Source organism: Neofelis nebulosa, chromosome 2 (genome assembly GCF_028018385.1).
Source record: "Neofelis nebulosa isolate mNeoNeb1 chromosome 2, mNeoNeb1.pri, whole genome shotgun sequence".
Lineage (NCBI taxonomy): Eukaryota > Metazoa > Chordata > Mammalia > Carnivora > Felidae > Neofelis > Neofelis nebulosa.
This window is the reverse complement of record NC_080783.1, coordinates 107,501,578-107,523,618: the sequence shown is the minus strand read 5'-3', so window position 1 is coordinate 107,523,618 and position 22,041 is coordinate 107,501,578. Positions and strand designations below refer to the sequence as shown.

General features: G+C 41.4%; 1 protein-coding gene and 1 long non-coding RNA gene across 4 annotated transcripts in view; one reads left to right on the top strand and one right to left on the bottom strand.

Moving 5' to 3' along the window:
- Nucleotides 1-11,368, bottom strand: part of CNTNAP5 (contactin associated protein family member 5) — an 810,836-nt gene extending 799,468 nt beyond the window's left edge. For all 3 annotated transcript variants that reach the window (XM_058715579.1, XM_058715580.1, XM_058715581.1), the window contains exon 1: nt 11,150-11,368. In XM_058715579.1, the coding sequence (XP_058571562.1) occupies nt 11,150-11,231 (82 nt within the window). In that variant the 5' untranslated portion in view covers nt 11,232-11,368. The remainder of the gene's footprint in view (nt 1-11,149) is intronic.
- A 1,323-nt stretch (nt 11,369-12,691) lies between these two features.
- The window catches only part of LOC131493107 (uncharacterized), a 40,819-nt gene continuing 31,469 nt past the window's right edge, over nt 12,692-22,041 (top strand). Inside the window, exon 1 of the long non-coding RNA XR_009252466.1 lies at nt 12,692-13,260. This is a non-coding gene — a long non-coding RNA (uncharacterized LOC131493107). The remainder of the gene's footprint in view (nt 13,261-22,041) is intronic.

Genomic DNA, 22,041 nt, shown 5'->3' with positions numbered 1-22,041 from the left:
GGGCTGTGTGTGGGATGAACACTAGAGCCCAAAGAAGCAGAACAGATCTGAAGGCCATCCAATTTTTGCCTTATTTGAACCTGTGACTTGAGTATCACAAATACAGTTTTTCTTATTAGCACAAACTTAAACAACAGAAACAAACCAACAATAATAAAACCCCCAGAAAATCCATCTAACAAATCCCAGGAGCAGTGCAGTATGATGTAGATGAAAAAGAAATACTGCACTCACTGAGGAAGTTCTCAAAGGAGGCTGAAACTGAACAGACACTAACAGTGGGCACTGATCATGGAATCCATGGGGCTGGTAGTGACAGCACGGAACCTGGCCGTGGACAGTTGATGGCATAAGCTTTAATGAGTAACGCAATCAACTTTTACAAACGGTTAGAGGCACAGGAGGTGCTTGCCACGAGGACTTTTAGATGTAGGGAAGGGATTGCCTGTAAGGTTAGGAAAAGGTAAACCTGGACACTGGGAGGAGTCTGTAGGTCTAGACTGACAAGGGTTTTCTCACCCTGGGTCAGAGAGAAGGCTGGCTCTGCAAGGCTGAACATCAACTCGAGTTCAAGAACGGCTCAGCCTTGGCATTGGGTTCGAGAAAACAGCAAGTAGAGTGAAAACAAGTACAGACTTTGCAGTTGGGGAAATGTGCACTATAATCCCAGTGTGACCACCTCTTAGCTATTGGATCTTGGGTAAATAATCTGACCATCCGAGCCAGCACGTCCTCACCCTACGATGGAGCAGACAATGACTGTCCCATAGGACTGTGGGGAGAAACAGAAGGAGACCTCATCAGGTACCACCCCGAGCACTGGATGAGGTTTCCGAACACGTGTTCCGGAACATGTGACTTAACTTTATCTCTAATCTCCAGTGTTCCAACATTCCAATCTGCTGGTTTCATTTCTTTTGATTGTGTCAAAAGGTTCCTGATTGTTGTAGAATGAGAGGCATTAATCTCTCTTTTCATATCCTGGTGAGCTCAGCCTGTCTCCAATCAGAAAGAATCTGCCCTGCTGACCCCAATCCTGTAACCTGGCAGAGCTCATTCACTCAAGGGTAAAACCTCACGCATGTGCTTGCACATCTCCAGGTTACTGCAGCAGGGGTGCAGGGCGGACCTGGAAGAGACTCAACAGACTTCTTGCCCACAGCCCCTCCAAACAGCTCCATTTCCGTTCACTTAGCAGGCTTGTGGCTTTCTTTTCCTCCTGTGAATGGATAAGCCCTTCTCACCTCCCATTATTGATTAAGCATAATGTGTATTTCACAGACCAGTCGCAGTTGATGGCAAATGAAGTTGCTTTTGCTCCAAATGACAGGAGACAAGGAGAAGTTGTTCGTCACACAGGAGCTCTGGAAGGCACACGTAGGGAGAAAGAAAGAGCCAGAAAGCTCAGGCCTGTGCCTCTGGGCATATGTGGCCCTCTGCCATGGGTTAAGTGAATCAACTTTGCTCATCCATTTTTAATTGGCGATCTTGGGAAAATATTTTTTTCATCATAGTATAAACATGGCTATAATGCAGAACAGAATGCAAATGTCTGAGAGCTTAAGACAAAAATTCAAGAAATTACATGCTTCAGTGGCTACTTGGGGCAGAATCAAGGATCCCCTGGGTTTTCAGGCTCTTTCTTTCTTTCTTTCTTTCTTTCTTTCTTTCTTTCTTTCTTTCTTTCTTTCTTTCTTTCTCTCTCTCTCTCTCTCTCTCTCTCTCTCTCTCTCTCTCTCTCTCTCTTTCTTTCTTTTTTTTCCGGTGAGTGGCACTTCAGTGGAAAAGTTTGAAAAGTGTTAGCATTGGCCACAAAACACAATAACGAGCCATTTATTAAATGTTGATTGAGACAAGGCAGGATGAAAAAAGGTAGCAATAGAGATGGAGCAGAGAAAGGAAGAAGAGAAGAGTAGAAGAACGTAAGGAAGGGAGGGATGGGACAAGGGGAGACAAAAAGGAAGGAGCATTAAGAAGCAGGTGAATTGGGGCCAAGGGGAAGGAACACCGAAGACAAGAAAGCAGAGAGACACGATCTAGGAACAGGAAAGGCTGTTTAATAAACTGATCAAGAACAGAGTGGAGGCCAAGGTGCCACAGCCTTGTTTTGAAGAAACACTGTTATGTTTTGCTGTTATGTTTTGTTTTGTTGTTGTTTCTGGCACTACATGGACAGCAATCCTAACCCCCCATCCACAGACAGTCAGTGAACCAAAGGCTTTAGGAATGCACACAGAAATGAATGCACAGCAGATGTTTCATAAATATTTTTTGAATGAATGAATGAATGAATGAATGAGTGAATAATTCACTTGAAAATGGAAGAAGCATTTATGATTCACCAATCATTGTACCAGCACCTGACTTTATAACTTAATGTTAACAAGAGCATATCTGCTATTATCTACCCCATACAGGTTTCAGCAGCGCACGGGAGGAAGCTTCTCCTGACCTCCTGCCCGACCCTCCTATAAACAGAGGGCTTTGGACACTGGGGATACTTCACATGACTCCTGCCCAGGTTTACCAGTTTTTCTCAAGGTCTGATCAAGGTCACTTCCCCCCATAATGCTGATATTATCTGTAAAGTTCTGCTCACTTTTCTGGAAGGGATGTGCTCATTTTTTCTAGATGGATATCCCTGTTCCACTCTCCCATGAGGCTCTCTTTGTGAGCTTTTCAGCGAGCAGGTTCACTGGCCATGGCCCTGAAGCTGTGGTCATACCCTGAAGGAGCTCGGGAAACACGTGAGGAATCCCAACAGTCATGTTTCTGTCAGGTGGAGACAGATTCTCCCCACAGTCCCCTTGACATTGGAGTTAACATGAGAACAAGTTTTTATTTGCCTTACCAATCCCTCAGCTGTCTGCTCACCCTGATGAAGGGAGTGTGAGCCCTTCTGCCTTTGCCTGAGAATGGAAACATCTTCGCCCTGATTTGTATTATAACTGATCCTGAGAGAATCCATGTTGAGGTTCATTCGTAATTATAATAACAGGCTTAACTATCAATTCCCACATCATGTGCATTTTGTATAGAGTAATTCACGTTATCCTCGTACTAACTCTACAAGGTCCATGTTAGTATCCATAGGAAATGTTCGCTGAGTGAGAATTAAATCAACCCAGAACTCTATGACATACACCCCTCCCAATCTCCCTCACTGCTGCCCCATTGCCTACCTGCTTGGAATATCACAGGTCCTGGGCAAAACCAGGACGTTGGTAACACTTCTCTTAGACACCTTGAACATTCCCATACCTTGCCCCTCCCCCACTCAGAACATTCTCTTCTTCAGATATCCAGCACCATCTCTTCTATTAACTTTTCTTCAGGAAAAAGTCTGTTCTTCCCCATGAAGTATAGATCAGCATAGATATACATCCCTATATTTTCTCTCCAGCGGGGCTTTGTGTCTTAAGGATTATTTCCGTGCATTGAAAGGCTTTCTCCTGTATTTACAGATTCAGGGCACTGATGGAGTTGGCGGAAGAACTGTCTGGGGACAGATGGGTAGGGGGTGTTGGAATCAAGTGGGCTTTCCCAAATGCCCTGTGGGAGGCAGATCCCTGTCAGGCCTGACCTTAGAATAGGCCTTAATGGGAGGCTTCACATTTGGTGACTGTGCCCACGTAGTTTATAACAAGGAAATGCTAGAATATAACAGACTTTTTTTTCTCCCCCCCTTCTCACATCTTAACACAATCATGAGCTCAGGGAAGAGCCAATCGTAATATCAAAAATGCATGGCCACATGACAGAGAGGAGTGGGAAACAGAGGAAGGGAAAGTGAGAGGGAGGGAGAGAGGGAAGGGGCAAGGGGGTGGAGGGGGAGAGAAGTGAACATGTATATTCAGCAAACAGTGGCCTAGACAAACACCTACCAGCATCTGTCTGTTAGGCAAATTCCTTTAGACTGCTATTTGCCTTGGACCATCTTCAAAGGGATATTTCTGCTTCCAAAGGTGGATAGTTAAAAATAATATACATCATGAGTGTGTTTTGGCATTTCCCTTTAGTTTTTTTCCCTCTCTTCAACATTACTGTTGTCATCCTTTAAAACTCAATCAATTCAGCTGATCCAGTGAACAGATGGCATTAATCAACCCCCAAGAATATGCACAAAAGCAATTAGAAATGTAGAGACATGGAATTTATGCCAGCAAATCAATTACCAATGATAGCAAATCAAGGTGGTACACCCAAGTTCCCTTTGTTTCTCTTTCCAAAGAGCGGCCACTGATCATAGCCATGATCTCTGGTTTACCCCCTCCCCTACCAGAAGGGGATCAAGAACAGAAACACTGAGGTTTAATTACACATTCCTTAATGACTAGTTCTCACTCTGCTGGCAAAATCCAGCGTAATTTACAGACTACAAGATGCATCAGAATGATGGATACAGACAGCATGTGCTATAGAGTGTCATGCAAATATGAAATATACTGCTCTGAGAATATGGTCGTTTGGTATTCCCAGAGAAGAACTTCATTTCAGAGAACAGAGCACCTTTTCTAGCATCTATAGCTCTCATTTGTCAAAAACAATGGAAGCAGTTATAGAATACATTTTAACCACAAATCTGTGCCTTCTGCGAGTTTACTAGTTCATATATCCCTATGTTTTCAATGGGCTTGGCCATTGCTTGCTTTCTGGTTCTTTGTGACCTCTACAGATTCTGAAAATTCCTTCTTTGGGCTCATATTTATTATCACCTGAGTTACCGTGATCATCTCTTACCTAGTTTTCTTGCCGCTAGTATTGGCCCAGTCCAGTCTACGCTTCATACAGTGATTAAAAAAAAAAAAAATACCTGATTCTGTATTATCGAATTACATATATAAAATCCTTCAATGAAGCTTCACAGCTTCAATGGCAAAGATGAGCTCCCCTCCCTGCTTACCGATTTCTCAATTTTTCTGTCCATTTGCCTAGAGCCTGCTCCCACGATTAGTCACCAAAAATAAACCTTACTCTTAAGCCTTCATACAAACAGCTTGTGATAACCTCCCCAACCCCCCACCCCATTTCTCCAGTGAGTGAAATCTGACTCTGTTGAAGTCTTAACTTCTAAGTCTCTTTCCTCCAAGAGCCTGCCTTGATGCCCCAGTCAATTCGAGATGTGCATTTCGTCTCTCACATTACACGTTATGCTTATCTTTGCTCTAGCACTTATCACTTTGACGTGATTAAAGATTTATTTTTCTGGCTGCCCGTGTGCAAAGTTCCTTGAGATCATAGACTATATTTTCTTATTCATCTTACTTTCTCTGGTTTCTAGAAAAACCTGAGTTTAGGAAAGAGAGCCTTCAGTTGGAACACATTTCTTCAATAAGTTTTTCAAATGAGTGACCTATATGAACTATTAACACTTCAAGCTTCTTCCAAGCACAGCTTAGAGGGGTGACATTGGAGGCTCAGGACAATATTCTGGGGGTCATGTGGTCAGTATGCAATAAGATAAAATCCTTCCAGTAACTTACTACTAAAATCCTGTTATATAGCATTCAAACTTTTCCTTTTTATACTGAACCCTGGGCTATGAAGAAAGATTTTTATGGCTATATATTTGTATGTTTCCAGCTTATATAGGAAATGTTCATTAAAATTGCAAAAGCAAGTTAATAAAATTAGCTCAAACTCGGTACGGAGGTCAGGTCTTCTTACCATTTCCAAAATAATAATAAGTAATACTTGCCAGTTAAAAAAAAAAAAAACAAGCCAAATACATTTTAAAAGACTCTAGCAACAGGACCATAGAAGAATTTTTGTTCAAATTCTTAGTTGGAAACCATTCACTGATTCTCTCATCCATTCCTTCGGCCAATGTTTTAGGTACTGAATATAGACATTCAAATGAAATACGATAATTGGGGAACCGTGCACCTATGTGGAGAGACAAGGATTAACAGAAGTGTTGTGGAAATATGAGAAGTCATACACAGGGGCACTTGACCCAGTAGAGGGAAAGCGTGTGTGTGTGTGTGTGTGTGTGTGTGTGTGTATGTGTGTGTGTGCTTACAAGTCTTCATCAAGGCTATGCTGTTCCTCCATCCAGTTTTTTATTGAAACTTTAAAAGAAAACTAAAGCATCTGGTGCTCATCCAGCTATAAGACCTCTTATATTTGACCATTGTGATGTTTGGGATCTAGCATCAAATCTAGATTCCAATTTTCTTTCTTTCTTTCTTTTCTTTTTTTTGTAGTGTATAACTCAGGAGTTGGCTGTGGTGGAAACTGCTCCCTCCCTGCCCTTTACTATGGATAGAGCTATGGAGACTAACCTAACCACAGGGATCCCAAGGCAACTTGCCAACTCACATACAGCCCCCAACTGAATGCACGGGAATTAATTTCATAGCTTGCAGAGTCTGATCTTTGGAGATAGACACAGGTCCAAATTCTGATTTTTTTTTTCATTGCTTAGTTTTATGATCCTGGGAAAATTATTAACTTCTATTAACCTTAGATTCACTCATCTGTAAACTGGATTTAATAAAGTCTACCTAGCTGTGCTACCTTGCCAAATTATGTGGACACAGCATATGAAGTGAGAGATACGAAGTACACCGTAGTTAGTAGGAATTAAAACCTATTATGTTGTTATTCTAAATATAATTGCTTAACAATTTTCAGCATGGCCATCACAGAAGCATCCAAATGGAATGACCAGTAGGCAACATCAGGAGTTAAAGACAAAAATACATTAGGACTAGATAGGACCTTAATAATCATTCGATACAACTCCTTCAGTTAATACACCAAGATCATTAGGATAAGTCAATAACCTCTACAAGGACACCTGCCAGAAGGTGTCAGAGATCTGATGAATGAAGACAGCTTCCCTAATGTATTAAAAATGCTATTACTGGCTCAAAGTGAGTACACAGAATCTTCAGGACAAAGTCTCATTGAGTGAACGATGACTCTATTATGATCTTTGTGGTAACTGGACCCTCTCCCCATCTTCCTAACTGGCAGGGATAATTAGCATCCTATATTCTAGCCATATTTCAGCAGAGTTCTGGCAAAGAAGCTACAGGGCTTTGGATCACCAGTGAAAGCTTTTAGGAACATTTCAAACGATATCACATTGCTTTGTTTTGTAACAAAGGGGCACTGAAAAGTAAAATGATGTAGAAAAGGAAAACGGGGTCCTACTAAAGAAAGAAAAGGCAATTGGGAAGAGCTGGAAGGAAAAAGAAAGAAAACGTCAATTTAGAGGAGAGTTATTCATTTGAATGAGAATAGGGGCTGGGGTGAGGTTATTCGAATGGAAACCAATTTTCTCATAATACCCTGGTGTGAACATTGCTCTTCTAGTTTTTCAGGTATATTTTCCAATGGTGAAAATATGAATCTGGTTTGGAGATGGGGGCTCTAAGGGTTGAAGGGAAAGAGAGTTCACATGAATTGTCAAAGATCAGCCTAGCCTGTTCAACCTTGGGAAAATCTTTAGGACTCTTCCAAATCACCCTTGTAGTGCTTCCTTTACTTCTGCTGACTGCAAATGCCATAAAAGTACACCTCAAACACTCTCCTCCTGGAAAAAGTCAGCCTGATCTTTGTTTATTTATAATTTTACCTATCGACTGGGTTTGCGCAGAAGCTTCAGATCACTCAAAGTATATCACACCTCTTTACTTGAAGATGTTTATGAATAGGAGTGACGTCCTAGGATACTTTAGATGAAGTTCTGTCTGTGATGAATGGCATCATCAGAGAATAAAGAGTTGTTTATTTCTTTCTCAAGGCTGTTATCTCCTTGAACCTGGTATGTAGCACCAGCAGGTAAGATGCTTGAGGATCATTCAAAGTGACTTACTGGGTCAAAATTAAGGCTGTCATAATCACATAACATCTGACGATTGTTAAAAATAGAACAAAGAGTGACCCTGTGAGTATCCCATGCATTACTTTTATCTTCTGAGTGCAAGTTCTATTATAATAGTCTTTCAACATACCTAATATTTGAAGAATCTTCTCAGTAAAATATTGAGCTGCTGTTCTGTTTGGGAGAAGAAACGCATCTCAATAGCTGTTTTATACCCAAGCCTGAGTACAGGGAAAGTTGCATAACCGGACAGGCGTCTGACCTGTTAGCTGTGGCATAACCAGGGCTAGAACCCGTCAGCATTTCAAACTCCTACTTTCACTCGAACACCAGCAAGTCACATCGTTTCTTCTTGTGTCAAAGGAGTTGATATTATATGTAAAATGGTTTTTCATTTAACGCTGGTCTATCATAGCTACATTCGAAATTAACTAACTCCCTCAGGGTAAACCCAAAGGAGATGTTGTAGCTACTTAATATCCTGAAAATCTGGAATGGGGGAATTTCCAGAGTTTTTATTACTGGTTGGTAATTATGTTCTCCGCACAGATTCCTAATATCTATTCTGTAGCTGGCCTTCTAACCTGACTTTATTTTAATTTTGTGTAATTAGAAACTTATAAAATCTATAATTGGGTAAGCATTCATTTCTCTCTTACAGATGAACACCCAAGTTTTGGTCAGATTATGAGAAAATTAAACATGCACACACACACACACACAGACACACACACACTCATTCTACACACACTAGTAATATCAACACATTATTATTAGAATAATGTAAACAATTAAAAGTTGTTTTTATTTGAACAAAGTTCACAGGCATTCTTAGGTACCATTTAGCATCTTGGGTAAATACCCCATTTTGGGGGCTACTGTCATGAATGAGGGAAAATACTACTTCAAAATATAAAAAAATCTTGAAAAAAACTCTCCAAATAACCTATATACTTACACAAATTGACTATTAGGAGATTTATCTTCCTCAGTATATGCATATAATTCCTAATGGATTGTAGATAAATAGTAAATCAAAGCCCTGTATTTAATGGATAAAGTGTGTGCACAATTGAAGTCTGGGAGAATTGTGGAATGTTAATGTTTTTTTTCCTTAGAGGTTCTGCAACACAGGTTCTGAAGACCACCAAGATACACTGATTTGAGAGGCAATTTTCTGCTGCCATTCTATTGAATTAACGCATTTTGTTCGGCATGATAAAAAACATGTATCATTCTTTGAGAACACCGACCCCCAAATATTTAGCAAGCAGTGTGCCCTCAATTGAAATGTTGATTGGAAATAGGGAAATCAAACTGTCACCTGATGAAATACTAAAGCTCATTATCACAAAGTTCCATTTTCAATGTTAAGAATTAGCTTTATTGCTGCATCAGTAAGCACGAGCCTTAAATCCACGCCATGTAGATTTCATGAGCATTATTACAACATATTAACCATAATTCAATTAATTTACAGAAAATGGCATTCTGCAACTTATTTTTTTTTTTCCTTTGCTCTTAAGAAAAGGTGCTATATAAGGAAGCCCAAACCACATTCCTACAGAGTATGTTCTACCTCTTTCGCCCTTATTCCTCACCCCACCTTTGTGGATCTTCAAAATATTCACTATTTCCAGAGAAGTAAATGTGCTAAAGGAAAAAGAGCCATTTCACGGCTACACCTTTGCATCATTAGGACAATACTGACCTCTAGTGTTTTAGGAGGTAGACAGGCTAACTCAGCATCATGCCTAACTTCCTCTAACTAAACCACTTAGATGTTTTTCTAAAGCACCATGGGAACAATTTCACTTAAAAGAAGAAAAAGGAGAAGGAAGAGGAGGAAGAGGGGGAGGAGGGGGGGGGGGAAGAGGGAGGAGGGGGAAAAGAGAAACATCAGATTCTAACCATTTTCTTTCTATTCTCTGAAATGATTTCTAAACTAAGTCCCTCTGGCTCCTTCCTCCCTTTAGAGAGACTGACCTCTTTAGCCCTCCTTTAGAATACAAACTTTCATAAAGTCTTTATAAGGCATATACCTTATAACTATGGATTCTGAGTCTCCAAAACTTCCAATCACAGATAGAGACTCTGGCTCTGCTTTGGATCATTTCCAGTAAACAACATTTGTCTAAATGTCCTCCCTTGAGATGCAACACTGGGTTGAGTACCTCTTACCCAAGGTCCTCTTGGACCTAAGAGGGTGAGGAGTGATATAGGGGGATTGACAAGTACTAAGTAGTCTTCCCATCTTTCTCTAACAGCGATGTTATGTCCCAACGTGCTTAAGCAATTCTGAGGTTCCTGGCCGGGTTAGCAGAGAGGGGAGCAAGCACAGAAACTCAAGGAACCTTGATAAACCATCTTTGGAAACAACACAGATGGCTTAATTGCGTTCTTTCTCATTTAGGAGTTCCCAAGCTGGAAAAACTTCCCTCTCTCTGCCTAGAGAGGCAGCTGAGCAATTGAGCTTGAACCTCTGATGGCTCCAGCGATTTATTCAACTTTGACGAACTGGGTTCTTTAAATACACAGTGCAGGTGGCGGATCCCCAGGTGTCCAGCCTTCCTGCCTATTAAATTAAATGCCCTGCACTTGCTGAGGTTAGAGCTTGGACGACAGAGGGTACACTTAGTGCATACTCATTATGTGTTCTTTGGCACAAAGATTTTGGGGGTGGAGTGTGCATCAAAAGCTCTTCCTTCTGGAACAGGGGCAGCCATTGATCTTGTGGTTTGACTACACTGGGCCACGACTCTTAGGCCAAAACTCCCAATCCCAGTAAACCGGTGCCTCTCGGTTGCGAGATACCCCAGCTGAAGCTTTCTGCCTGGGGGAGAGCTGAAAGCCGCGTCTCGTGAGGCAGTGGGCACACTGCAAATCCCAGGCAGCCGCATTCGGAGACTGTCACCGCTATCACCCAGCGCGGTGGCCGGGAGCATCTGTATCTCGGGGAGCTCACAGCCCTCGGTGCCTACGATCTGAACCCGGGGCCCTTCTCAGGAAAAGCTCTGCTTAGACACCAGGCAGGCGTAGAACGCGGAGCTGGCTTGAGGCTAAAGGAAGGCGATCCCTCCCTTCTCCCCGGAACTTTGCGATTCGGGGAGAAGGGCAGGCAACCCGGCGGGGCCGGCTCATCGGAGCTAACTTTTGGGATGGTTTGAGGGATGGAACCACACCAATCAGCAACCCCCGCCCCACTTCCCCTCTGCTCGGGGCAGGCACAACTGAACACGCGTGGACACTTGAGTGTCTTTCTCCCACGCTCGCGTTCCCCACCTCACCTACCCGCTCCCAGCTCCTGGTACTCACAATTTGTCGCCGTGAATCCTACATGCCACAAGCCGGAGAGCAGCAAAGTGAGAACGCTGGTCAGCCGTGGTACAGAATCCATTTCCCCCGAGGAAGCGGTCCCTCCCAGTCGGATCCCAAATTCGCAGGCGCCGGCCGCGGCTGCCGCTGCGCCTTCTCTCTCTCTCTCTCTCTCTCTCTCTCTCTCTCTCTCTCTCTCTCTCTCTCTCTCTCTCTCTCACTCCTGTCGTCCTCTCTCCTGCGCGCCGCCTGGCCCCCTCCCGCCCCCCCAAGGAGAGCCACTCGCTGCTTCACTCCATCCCGTGTCCAGAAGCTCCACCGAAAGCACAGCGGGGTCTGCCTTGGAGCTGCGGCTGGAGCTGCGGGGCCCGCACCTGCCGCTCGCTGTGCGCGCCTGCCTCGCCCGCCTCGCCCGCCTCGCCCTCCGCTCCCCCTCCTTAAAGGCGCAAAGCCGAGCCCCGCTGCAACAGCAGGCGGCGAGCCGGGCGCACGGCCGCTGCACCTCGGCCGCCGGCGCTGGGATCCGCACCCGGGCCGGCCGCTCCTTATAGGCGAGCGGGGCGCGCGGCACCGCCCCCGGCCAGGCCCGCCCCGCGCCCTCCTATGAGAGCGGCCTGGGCGGGTCCTCCAGGCCCCGCGCGGAGGCCGTGCGCTCCGGCTGCCCCGGGGGCCGCGGGCCCCTCTCCCGAGAGCGCTCTTCGCGCTCGCCTCCCCTCCCTTCCCTTCCCCTCCCCTCCGCACCCTCCCGCCCCGCCCCCGCCCGGGAGGAGCAGAGGCGTTGACCTTTCCCCCAGGTTTTCCTAGAACGCCGCTGCCCTAGGGATTCTGCAGGGAGTTGCAAGACAGAACGCAGCGGCCAGAGCGAATTTCCCGTGGAAAGCTTGGCAAGGAGCTAATGACATGCCTTTTTTCTTTTTCTTTTTCCTTTTCCTTCTTTCTCTTTCTTTCTTTCTTTCTTTCTTTCTTTCTTTCTTTCTTTCTTTCTTTCTTTCTTTCTTTCTTTCTTTCTTTCTTTCTTTCTTTCTTTCTTTTCTTTCTTTATTTTCTTTCTTTCTTTTTCTATTTTAAGGGGAGAGGGAAGACTTGAATTTTTGAAGGATTTCCCCCGGGGTTGCTTCCTACTAAGGAAGGCCGACGGGTATGGGCGGTGTTGGGGTTTTTGATGTAGCGACTTAATGTCAGGTCCGCGCCCCCTGCTCTGCGACCCCCGCGCGGGATGCCACAGCTCGCACTTTCAGGGCGGCCACATACACACACACACACACACACACACACACACACACACACACACACACACCCTCCATGCTGTTGGCAGGGAGCTTGGGGCGACCACTGTAAGATGTTCCGGGCTTTAGGTCTCCGAGAGAGGGAGACACAAATTATGTGTGGTAATGGGGAGAGTCAGGGTGGGGGCCCCGGTTGACTCCGAAGATTGGAGATCTGAGCCTCCCACCCCGCCCCCTCACCCCACCCCACCCCACCCCACCCTGGCCCCGTCCCCCCACCCTATCCCCCCACCCCCGCTGAGGGATTTAAATTTCAGAGGAGGTAAAGAGTAGTTCTTTTTCTTCCTGGATGCTTATTAGAAACCCTGGTTCTGTCTTTGGCTTCTGGTTTGTATCTGGGGACTCTCCTGCTTTACCATAAATCAATTTATTTTGTTTTTATTGGAAGCTGTCAGAGAGCTGCCAAACCTTAACAAAATGAGGGACTATAACGATTTCTCCTATGTGAAGCTTACAATCAAGTTAGGGGTAGAGTCACTTCAGAGGAAGTTGATGTCTCCCCTACCCTCCCCATCCTCCCTCCTGCAGCAGCATCTAGGCTGCTTCTGCATGAATCCTAAGGTTAACTTTGTGGTTTTTGGTTAGAGCTCTGCTCACATCTTCGGAATACTAAAAGGGAGTTGAATAACAATTCGATTTGTGACACCATCATTTTCATAGAGAGGAGAGAATTCTGGGGGTCCTTTCACGTGTAACTTACAATGATGCTCTTGTCTCTGAGCTTCTAATTGAAAATAACTGTGCCAGCTACTAGATTCTTGGGCAACCGGAAGACTTCTCCGGCACAGGCTTTACCTGTGGAAGGACGGCCATTTCCAGGAGATGGTGAGTCACAACACATCAAAGCTGAGGTGATCCAAGAAGCTACCCTGGTGGGTAAGGAGTAAGGAGGGGGCTGGTGCCCAAAGTCAAGCTGATCGGTCTTGCCTCTCCTACTGAGTGTCCCAAGTGCTGCCACCCAATCTGTGGCCTTTGAGTATTTCAGGTTCTAAAACACCTATGTAGATAATTTAATCATACTGGAGAGTGTAGAAAATAATAGGCACCATTATCCAGCCTTGTATGTTCTTTAACAGATGGTTTTTAGAAGAAATAAAATAGTACAAATATAATTTAAGTTGCTTTTGCATTCTTGTCTAATCCCAGTTATCTCCTACCATATCTAAAGGTAAACACTTTTATTCTCATTCTCATACATTGTGTTTTTATACATTTACCACACATATTTACATCCCTAAACAATATATGGTATCACTTTGGTTGCCTTTAATCAATATATAAATGGTATCATACTGTTTCATTTTGCACCTTGCAATTTACTCGGCATTATATTTTTCCAATTTCTTTGCTTGGATATATGTAGTGCTAATTCTTTCATTTTAACTGCTGTATTATATTTCATTTTATAAATAAGCCACAACATAGTCGTTAATTGTTCTGCTTATGAACCTACAGACTATTTCCAGGTTTGCTTGTTTGTTTTTTCTCAATGTGAACTATGCACTCTTATACCCGTCTCTTACTTTTTCTCAAATATGTACTTAGGAGTAGAATTTCCATATCTTATGAAATGCTTATCTTCAGCTTTAGCAGGTATCTCTCATTGCTTTGTAAAATGATGTTAGCAATTCATATGTCTTCCCCCACTAGCAGTGGGTGAGATTTCCCCTTGCTCCATAAGACCTCTCTTTTTAAAAATGGGAATATGATACCCAGAGAGTACAGATTTTTATTCACAGAGTTTAACGCTCCCCGACATCATCCCATCTTCTACACCTCTCCAAAAAATATTTACATAAATAAATATTTTCTTTTAATTATGAAAGATGTGGGCTTCATTTCCTATTACAGTGACTTAAAACTGAATCTATCTGGGTCAATAAAATGTGCTTGAAATATATATTAAAAGGCAATTAGGGAAATTTGTTACGGGAAGCCCCCAAACTGTGAACAATCTTCTAGATATTAGTAAATATTGGAACTCTGCATTTAGATGTTCACATGCAATCCTAGCGTATAGTATATAAATTGCACCTAATTTAAAGTGCTATTTACAGTTGTAGCTTTCCTCTCTCTCTCTCAAATACACCTGTTCTCAGAGCAACTTTGAGCCTGAAACAGCAGACATTTGTCTAAGATTTGTTAACATTTCAGGGGTAAACAGCTGTTCCTCTTAGACAATAGTGTAAACAATACCATCTTCTGGGGGCATTTTGCCAACACGTTTTTATTAGCTGTAGAATATTAATCACTGTTAAAACCGTTCTCAGCCAGATTGATATTTACCTTTTGAAATTCTTTCGTCAACCTTTTAGTCTGACAAATCCACCTTTCAAATGCTGGAGTGGAAGCTGAATATCGTCCCTTAACCCCCATGTTGCTTGATATAGAACTCATACTTGCAGAACACCTTGCTTTGAAGAAGCTTAAAAATGATGCATAGATAGAACAGATTGATTGCTCCTAGGAAATGAGGAAAAATGGATCACTGAAACCCTCAGATGCCTGCATCTTCGAAGGATAAATCGGAACATCTTCTCAAGACAAACGCATATCTGAAATCTTAAAAAAGAAATGAAGTGGACAGGATTCGGTGTTCATGTCCCTTCGATTTTCCCTTGGACCCTCCCACTTCCTGCCTTTTAATAGAGTGGAAGGGAAAGAAGCATTCATCCCCTGGCATCTTAGCCTTGGAATATTCAACAGGTGGTTTGCCTCCTTGATTCTGTAATTCTGCTGTGAGGCATGTAGCAGCTATGTTTGACCATCTCCACGTTACAGATGATATCCTAAGAGGAGACAGATATTGACATCTGAAGGATCACACAGAATTAATGGCCCCAACTGACAGGACACCTTAAAATGAAAACCCATCCATCTTTTTTTCCTTTGTCTTTATAGAGCTAATAGGTAAAATTCACCGTGACATATGAGTACCTGGCGTGTACAAGAGAGGATTCTGCATTGGTCACCATAGTCTGTTGTGCGTCTCAGTACTTTTGGATTATTTCAGTTTCACATATTCATGGTTTGTTGTAAAGATGGCAGGATGATTTCTGCTGCCACTCATATCTTTAAAAATAGAGTTCTTAAAAATATTGATGTGGCAGAAAGTTAATTTAATATTCTTCTTTTCATCCTTCTTTTAAAAAATGTTTTAATTTTTTTTCTGTTTTTGTTTTTGTTTTTGATTTTTTTCTCCTTAGAGCATGTGGCCAGTAACATGCTACACCTGTAGGGTGTAGGAAATGGCAAGAAAAAAAAAAAGTTCCTGCTCTCGAGGAGCTAAAAATGACTTGGGAGAGTAAGATGTTTAAAAAGTTAAGATGACAATACAAATGAGCATATGTTTAAGTGCCAAATCGCCCAGATAATAAGTGCTATAGGTGTTTTTAAGTTGACAAAGATTGCTTCCTCTGGAAGGAAAACTTGCAATTGGCATAAGGAAGTGGTTGTCTCTTTAGGGGTAAATGGATTTGAGTCCCTCTTTGCCATGAGGCTTGTTATTGAATTCAGGTTAGGTCGGGTGCATTTGCCCTCGCAGGAAGCCACATGTTAGGGTAATGAAGGCAGAATTCTACTTTTACAGAAGAGCTGGCTTTTCCATTAAGGCAAATGGACCTCAGCCAAAGGTTGACAACAATTCACTTGAGCCTCTCCCCGCTACTTCTGTCTCCTTGTTCCATCTCAAACTCAATCTTGTAACCACCGTGTTCGTCCTTGACATCAAAACTAGCCATCTTCTTACACCGATCTCCTATGAATAGAAAAACCCTTTATATACCTTCACCTGAAACACATGTTTTTTTTCAGCCGGTATATGTCGTTCTGTTGATACCTACTACTGTTTCTTCCTTCTGTGGACTGCTTCTTCCCAATTGGCTACTTTTTGCTCACCATTGCACTCCAAATTCAGCTAACGCATCTCTCTCGAAGTCTTTTTCAATTCCTTTATATTGTTTCTCTTCATAGGGTTTCCTCACTCTGAGTAGTTTCTCAGAAGTAATTTATCAGTTAACATTCAACTTGGAGTCTTCAGCATACATGGAGGCTTTTGAAAAATATTTGAGGGGCGCCTGAGTGGGTCAGTTGGTTGAGCATCTGACTTGATTTTGACTCACTCAGGTCATGACCCCTAGGGCATGGGATTAAGCCCCACATCAGGCTCTGCACTGAGTGTGGAGCCTACTTGGGGTTCTCTCTCCCTCTGCCCCCTTCCCCATTCATGCTCTGCCTCTCTCTGTCAATAAAATGTAAAAAAAAAAATGATGAATGGATAATATGAGATATAAAAAAGCCTTGTCAACTTTTTAAAAGGTATACCCATCCCCTCCCCTCACCCCTCTTCATCCATTGCACCAGAATTCAGAGTCTCCTTTGAAGGCATTTATGCTTATTTACCTTGTAAATCAAGATATCAGTTATATGGAAAAATCAATAGGAATGCAGTTTAGGTTAGTATCTTTATAGTTAATTTTTCCTAGCCATATATTTCTCAAAAACTTGGATTTAGTTTTTGAGAGGAATTCAAAAGTATTTTCAATGTATTTATGTAAGTATATTTGTATAATTCCAGCCATGCCACATCCAGAACGTATGTCACAAAGAGGATGTCTCCTCTTTACTTATTTCTGGCTCTTTCTGAGGAAAGTGGTGCCAACAATCACTCAGAAGTCATTTGTGATATATATCATGTTTCAGGACAAACCTGTTTCGAGTTTAATGGAAAGTATTCTGAGCTTAGGATCAGAAACCCCAAGCATTAGCCTTGACTTTGCAGCTTACCAGATATGAGACCTTGAGTAAATACTCTTGAGATTCAGCTTCTACATCTGTAAATTGTGAAGTGTGATCATTTCTGGCTTTGGTATTGGGCATGGTGAATAGAAAGAATCATACATGTAAAAGTTTGTTGTTGTTGTTGTTGTTGTTGTTGTTGTTGTTATATAGGAAAGTTCTAAATATTATGCCCTAGTTCAAAGAAGACAATTTAGGGGTGCCTGGGTGAGTCAAGTGCTTAAATGTCAAACTTTGGCTCAGGTGATGATCTCGCAGTTTGTGGGTTTGAGCCCCACGTCAGGCTCTGTGCTGACAGTTCAGAGCCTGGAGCCTGTTTCAGATTCTGCGTCTCCCTCTCTCCCCATCCCTCCTCTGCTCATGCTCTGTCTCTCTCTGTCTGTCAAAAATGAATAAATGTATTTTTTTTAAGAAGACAATTTATTCAGCCCCTAACCACTGGATTTCTCATGCATTTTATTTGCCAGTTCATCCATAGAGTAAAAATACATGCAAATATCTGAAAAGACCATCCATTCTACGGGAAATATACATAATTCATTATTCAAAGGCAACACAATAATTCAGTCAACTGACATTAATTTATTGAGCAAGGATGATGTGCCGAGACATGTATCATTTCCTTTTGGTTAAATAGTTGCCGTAGAAAAGAGCTGATCTGGTCCTGTCTTCAAGGTTCTTACACCCCTCACAATTTCTAGATAGGGGAGGTAGTGTATGCAAATATAAGTTTCCAACTTCTGCCTTGATTGCAAAAGAAACAAAAAAAAACAAAAACAAAACAAAACAAAACAAAACAAAAAACAACAATCCAGTCTGGTGAAGGAATCATGACCTGAGAAAGCCTTTACAATTATATTTCCCATTGAGAGTGAGTATCTGGTTCTTGCCTTGTGGCCCTGTTCTGACCAATAAGACTCAGGGGGATGGAGAGATTGTCTTCTCGGAAAGGGAGAGGAGTGTTAATACAAATCCTGTTGTCCCTGCAGCTTTCCCCGCAGCATGGTCAGTATCTTATGAGGGCATGAGTTTTGTAACTCCAGTAGACATCTTCGGAATATGAGGGAATGGCCAGGACAATGACATGGCAAAAAGTAGAGACATGTCATGGGTATTAATTACAATATTGAGTTACTTCTACTGTGGAACAATAAACATCTGTATTATTTAAACCACTCCTAGTTAGGTTCTCTGGAGAAGTATAGAACATTTATTAAATATCACCCTGAGTAGGCATTGTGACTTTGTTTTCTCTTTTAGAATTCATGGCAAAATTCCGAGGGAAGTATCATTAGCTACATTTGGCAGATAAGGATACCAAGACTTGTGAAATTTGAGTAACATTGCCCAAAGCACAAAGCTATTAAGCAGAAACGCGGAGATTCCAATTCCAGAGTTTAGGTTTATCATGCCATTGCTAGTGCCACAAATGCTCGGCAATGAAATAAATCTACTGAATCCTGTGTGTGTATATGTGTGTATGTGTGTGTGCATGTGTGTGTGTACTTAACTTGCTCATTTGATCTCAGAGATGACTGGCAAATTGGTTTCTACTATTAAAAAAATTCTTTAGGGTTACTGCTGCCGTGTTTCTGTCTCTGAGGGAATAGCTGTCTCTAAAGCCAACTTGCTATTTCTAACTTGGTTGAAGAAAATTAATGAAGAGCAGCAATGATCTCTTCCGTTCCATGTGCACATCTGGTGCTTAAGTAAGTCAGGCTGACATCTGAACATAAGATCCGCGGTAACCACTATGGTGAAAGCTCCCCTACAACCTTTTACCATTTTCCAAAGGTGTATTTTTCAGAAAATAAATTATTTGGAAGGAGAAAGAGCTGATTTCAAAGGATTATTTCATTATGTAACCTAATACCTAGCAGTTCTGTCCTTTTGTCCCTTTTCCATTTGAATCAGCACTGAAAATACAGTGCAAGCATCTATAATTTGCTTTTTACTGGCATTTTTAATAAGGTGGAGTGAATGTTAGCCTAGAGCCAGCAGGGGGTGTGTTGACTAGTGGGAAGAAAAAATTCCCAAGCAGATTTGAAGCAGGAGTGTGGGGGACTTTGTAGGTTGCTGAATTATTGTTCATTTGGAGGAACCTGGAGAGAGGATGCCAGAGAGGGTAAAGGAACAAAACCAAATCTGTTGATGACTTACTTTAAGTTTTTCCTTACACCTCTGATATTATGTCTATTAAGAAATCATGCATGACCAAGAATAATAATAGAAGTTTATGATCAAACACATTGAATAAAATCCATGATCTTAATTATTTTTATTTTTATTAAAAATAAATATGCCTGGGGCGCCTGGGTGGCGCAGTCGGTTAAGCGTCCGACTTCAGCCAGGTCACGATCTCGCGGTCCGTGAGTTCGAGCCCCGAGTCGGGCTCTGGGCTGATGGCTCGGAGCCTGGAGCCTGTTTCAGATTCTGTGTCTCCCTCTCTCTCTGCCCCTCCCCCGTTCATGCTCTGTCTCTCTCTGTCCCAAAAATAAATTAAAAACGTTGAAAAAAAAAAATTTAAAAATAAATATGCCAGATCTCTTTTTCAATGAAAAACTTAGAGTTTTGTTATCACTTGAAGCTGTGCAATTTAGAAAAAAATATTTTCAGGGTTTCGTATATGTATAGTGATACAGACATTTTGACTGTGTTTTTTCTGTATTGCTCCATTTTAATCTTTATTTTCTTTATAAGTCACATCAGTCGCTATCTACTAAGTGTCTTCTCTAGTCTAGCCCTGTATGAGGAACTGCACATACTCAGTTAATTAGGGATAACTGTGATTTTGAGGAAATTATGGCACAGTTATGAAGATAAATGCCTTCAAATTTCAGGGAAACTTGCTATGTGTTAAATACAAATTTTCCTCTGTTTTATCATAAAAGAAACTATTTTAAAGGTTAAGTTAATATGTATGTATGACTTAAGACATTCTCCATTCAAAATTATTAATATACGGATGTTTGTAATAAGTTAGTTACATCAATTCATTTAAGTGGAATGTGTTTTGATTCAATGCACATAAGATCTCTATTTGGTATCCTATTTAAAAAAATCTCTACAATGTATAACTAGATAGTGCAGGTACAAAGATAGTACCTGCTCTGCTCTAAAGCTATATACAACTTAAGAAAGGATTGGCATACAAGCAAAAAAAGATATAGGCAAGTGTTTGGGAAACCTTAGCTCATAGGTCAAATCAGGTCTACTGTTTGTGTTTGAACAGTACACATACTATGATTTTTTTTTTTTTTTACATTTTTTAGTGGCTGCAAAGAAATGCAAATTCCAGTGTCTACAAAAAATTTTGGTCTATAAATAAATGTTAGGGTCTACAATTAATTCTTTCTTCTTTCCTCCCTGCTCCCTCTCTCCTTCCTTTCTCTTTCTCTTTTTCTTTCTTTCTTTCTTTCTTTCTTTCTTTCTTTCTTTCTTTCTTTCTTTCTTTCTTTCTTTCCTTTCTTTCTTTCTCTCTTTTAAAATACAGCCACAGTAATTTGTTTACATGTTATCTATGGCTGTCTTTGCATTACAATAGCAGAGTTGAGAAGTTTCCACAGAAATTATAAGATCTGCAAAGCCTAAGTTATTTACTAGATGACTCTTTACTGACCCCTGATATAGTCTATAAAGTGCAACACTAGAATAGAATTCAAGGTATAGATGCACTATACATTGGAGGACATGATATTGTTCATTCATCCATTCAGATTTTTTCTTTTTTATCAAGACCCTTTGATATATCAGATACCATGGGATAAGCTGACTAACAAAAGAATCCCTTGAGGGGTGGATATGTAGATTTATTGGTGCTAATTAGATTGAGTTAAACATATTTCTGTTAAATGAGTTGAGTTTGGATGTTCACAATGTTTCACTTCCCCTAAATAAAATAAAATATAATTGTATTTATTATATAAAATATAATAACATAAAATATCATTGGTTCCTATTCTTTTGATCTTTGGAGATTGTTGAGAAATTTTGATTTTCTTCCCATAAATTCCTGTTGCTTATTGACCGCATGTTTTTATGTATGCTTACATTTTGGTATTTATTGTGGCTTACTTATAACCTTGCATAATTGCAAAAAACTCCTATATACATTTTGCTTTTAGCATTTTTTTAACATTTTTCCCCATTTACTTAATAATTCATACTCTTTCTCTCTCTTCGCTTTCTTTCTGTGGCTGTCATCTTCTATAGTTCCTCTATTTCATTGACTCATCCAACACCTGGGTCAACACAAGGAAAGATCCAGAAAGTGTCAGGCAGAGAACAGCAGTGAAAGCTCGTGATACTCATGATTTCATATACAGACAGTTCCTGTCTTCAGATGGTTCTATTTACAATTTTCTTCGACTTTATTATGATCCCAAAGTGATACATATTCAGTAGAAATGGTATTTCACATTTTTATTTTGGAAATTTTCCCCAGGCGGATAAGGTGGTAACATCCTTTCTCATGATGTTGGGCAATGACAGTGAACCACAGCTCCTAGTCAGCCACAGATCATGAAGGTAAATAACCAATGCATTCTGTACCCACACCACCACCCCGCTTCCCACTTTACTACAGTATCCAATAAATTATATGAGATAGTCAACACTTTATTATAAAGCAGTCTCTGTGTTAGATGATTTGGCCCAACTGTAGGCTGATATATGTATTCTGAGCATGCGTAAGTTCAGCTGGGCTAAGCTATGATGTAGGTTAGATGTATTAAATGCATTTTTTACTTACGATATTTTCAACTTATCATCGGTTGGTTAGGACATACCCCCATAATAAATTGAGGAAGT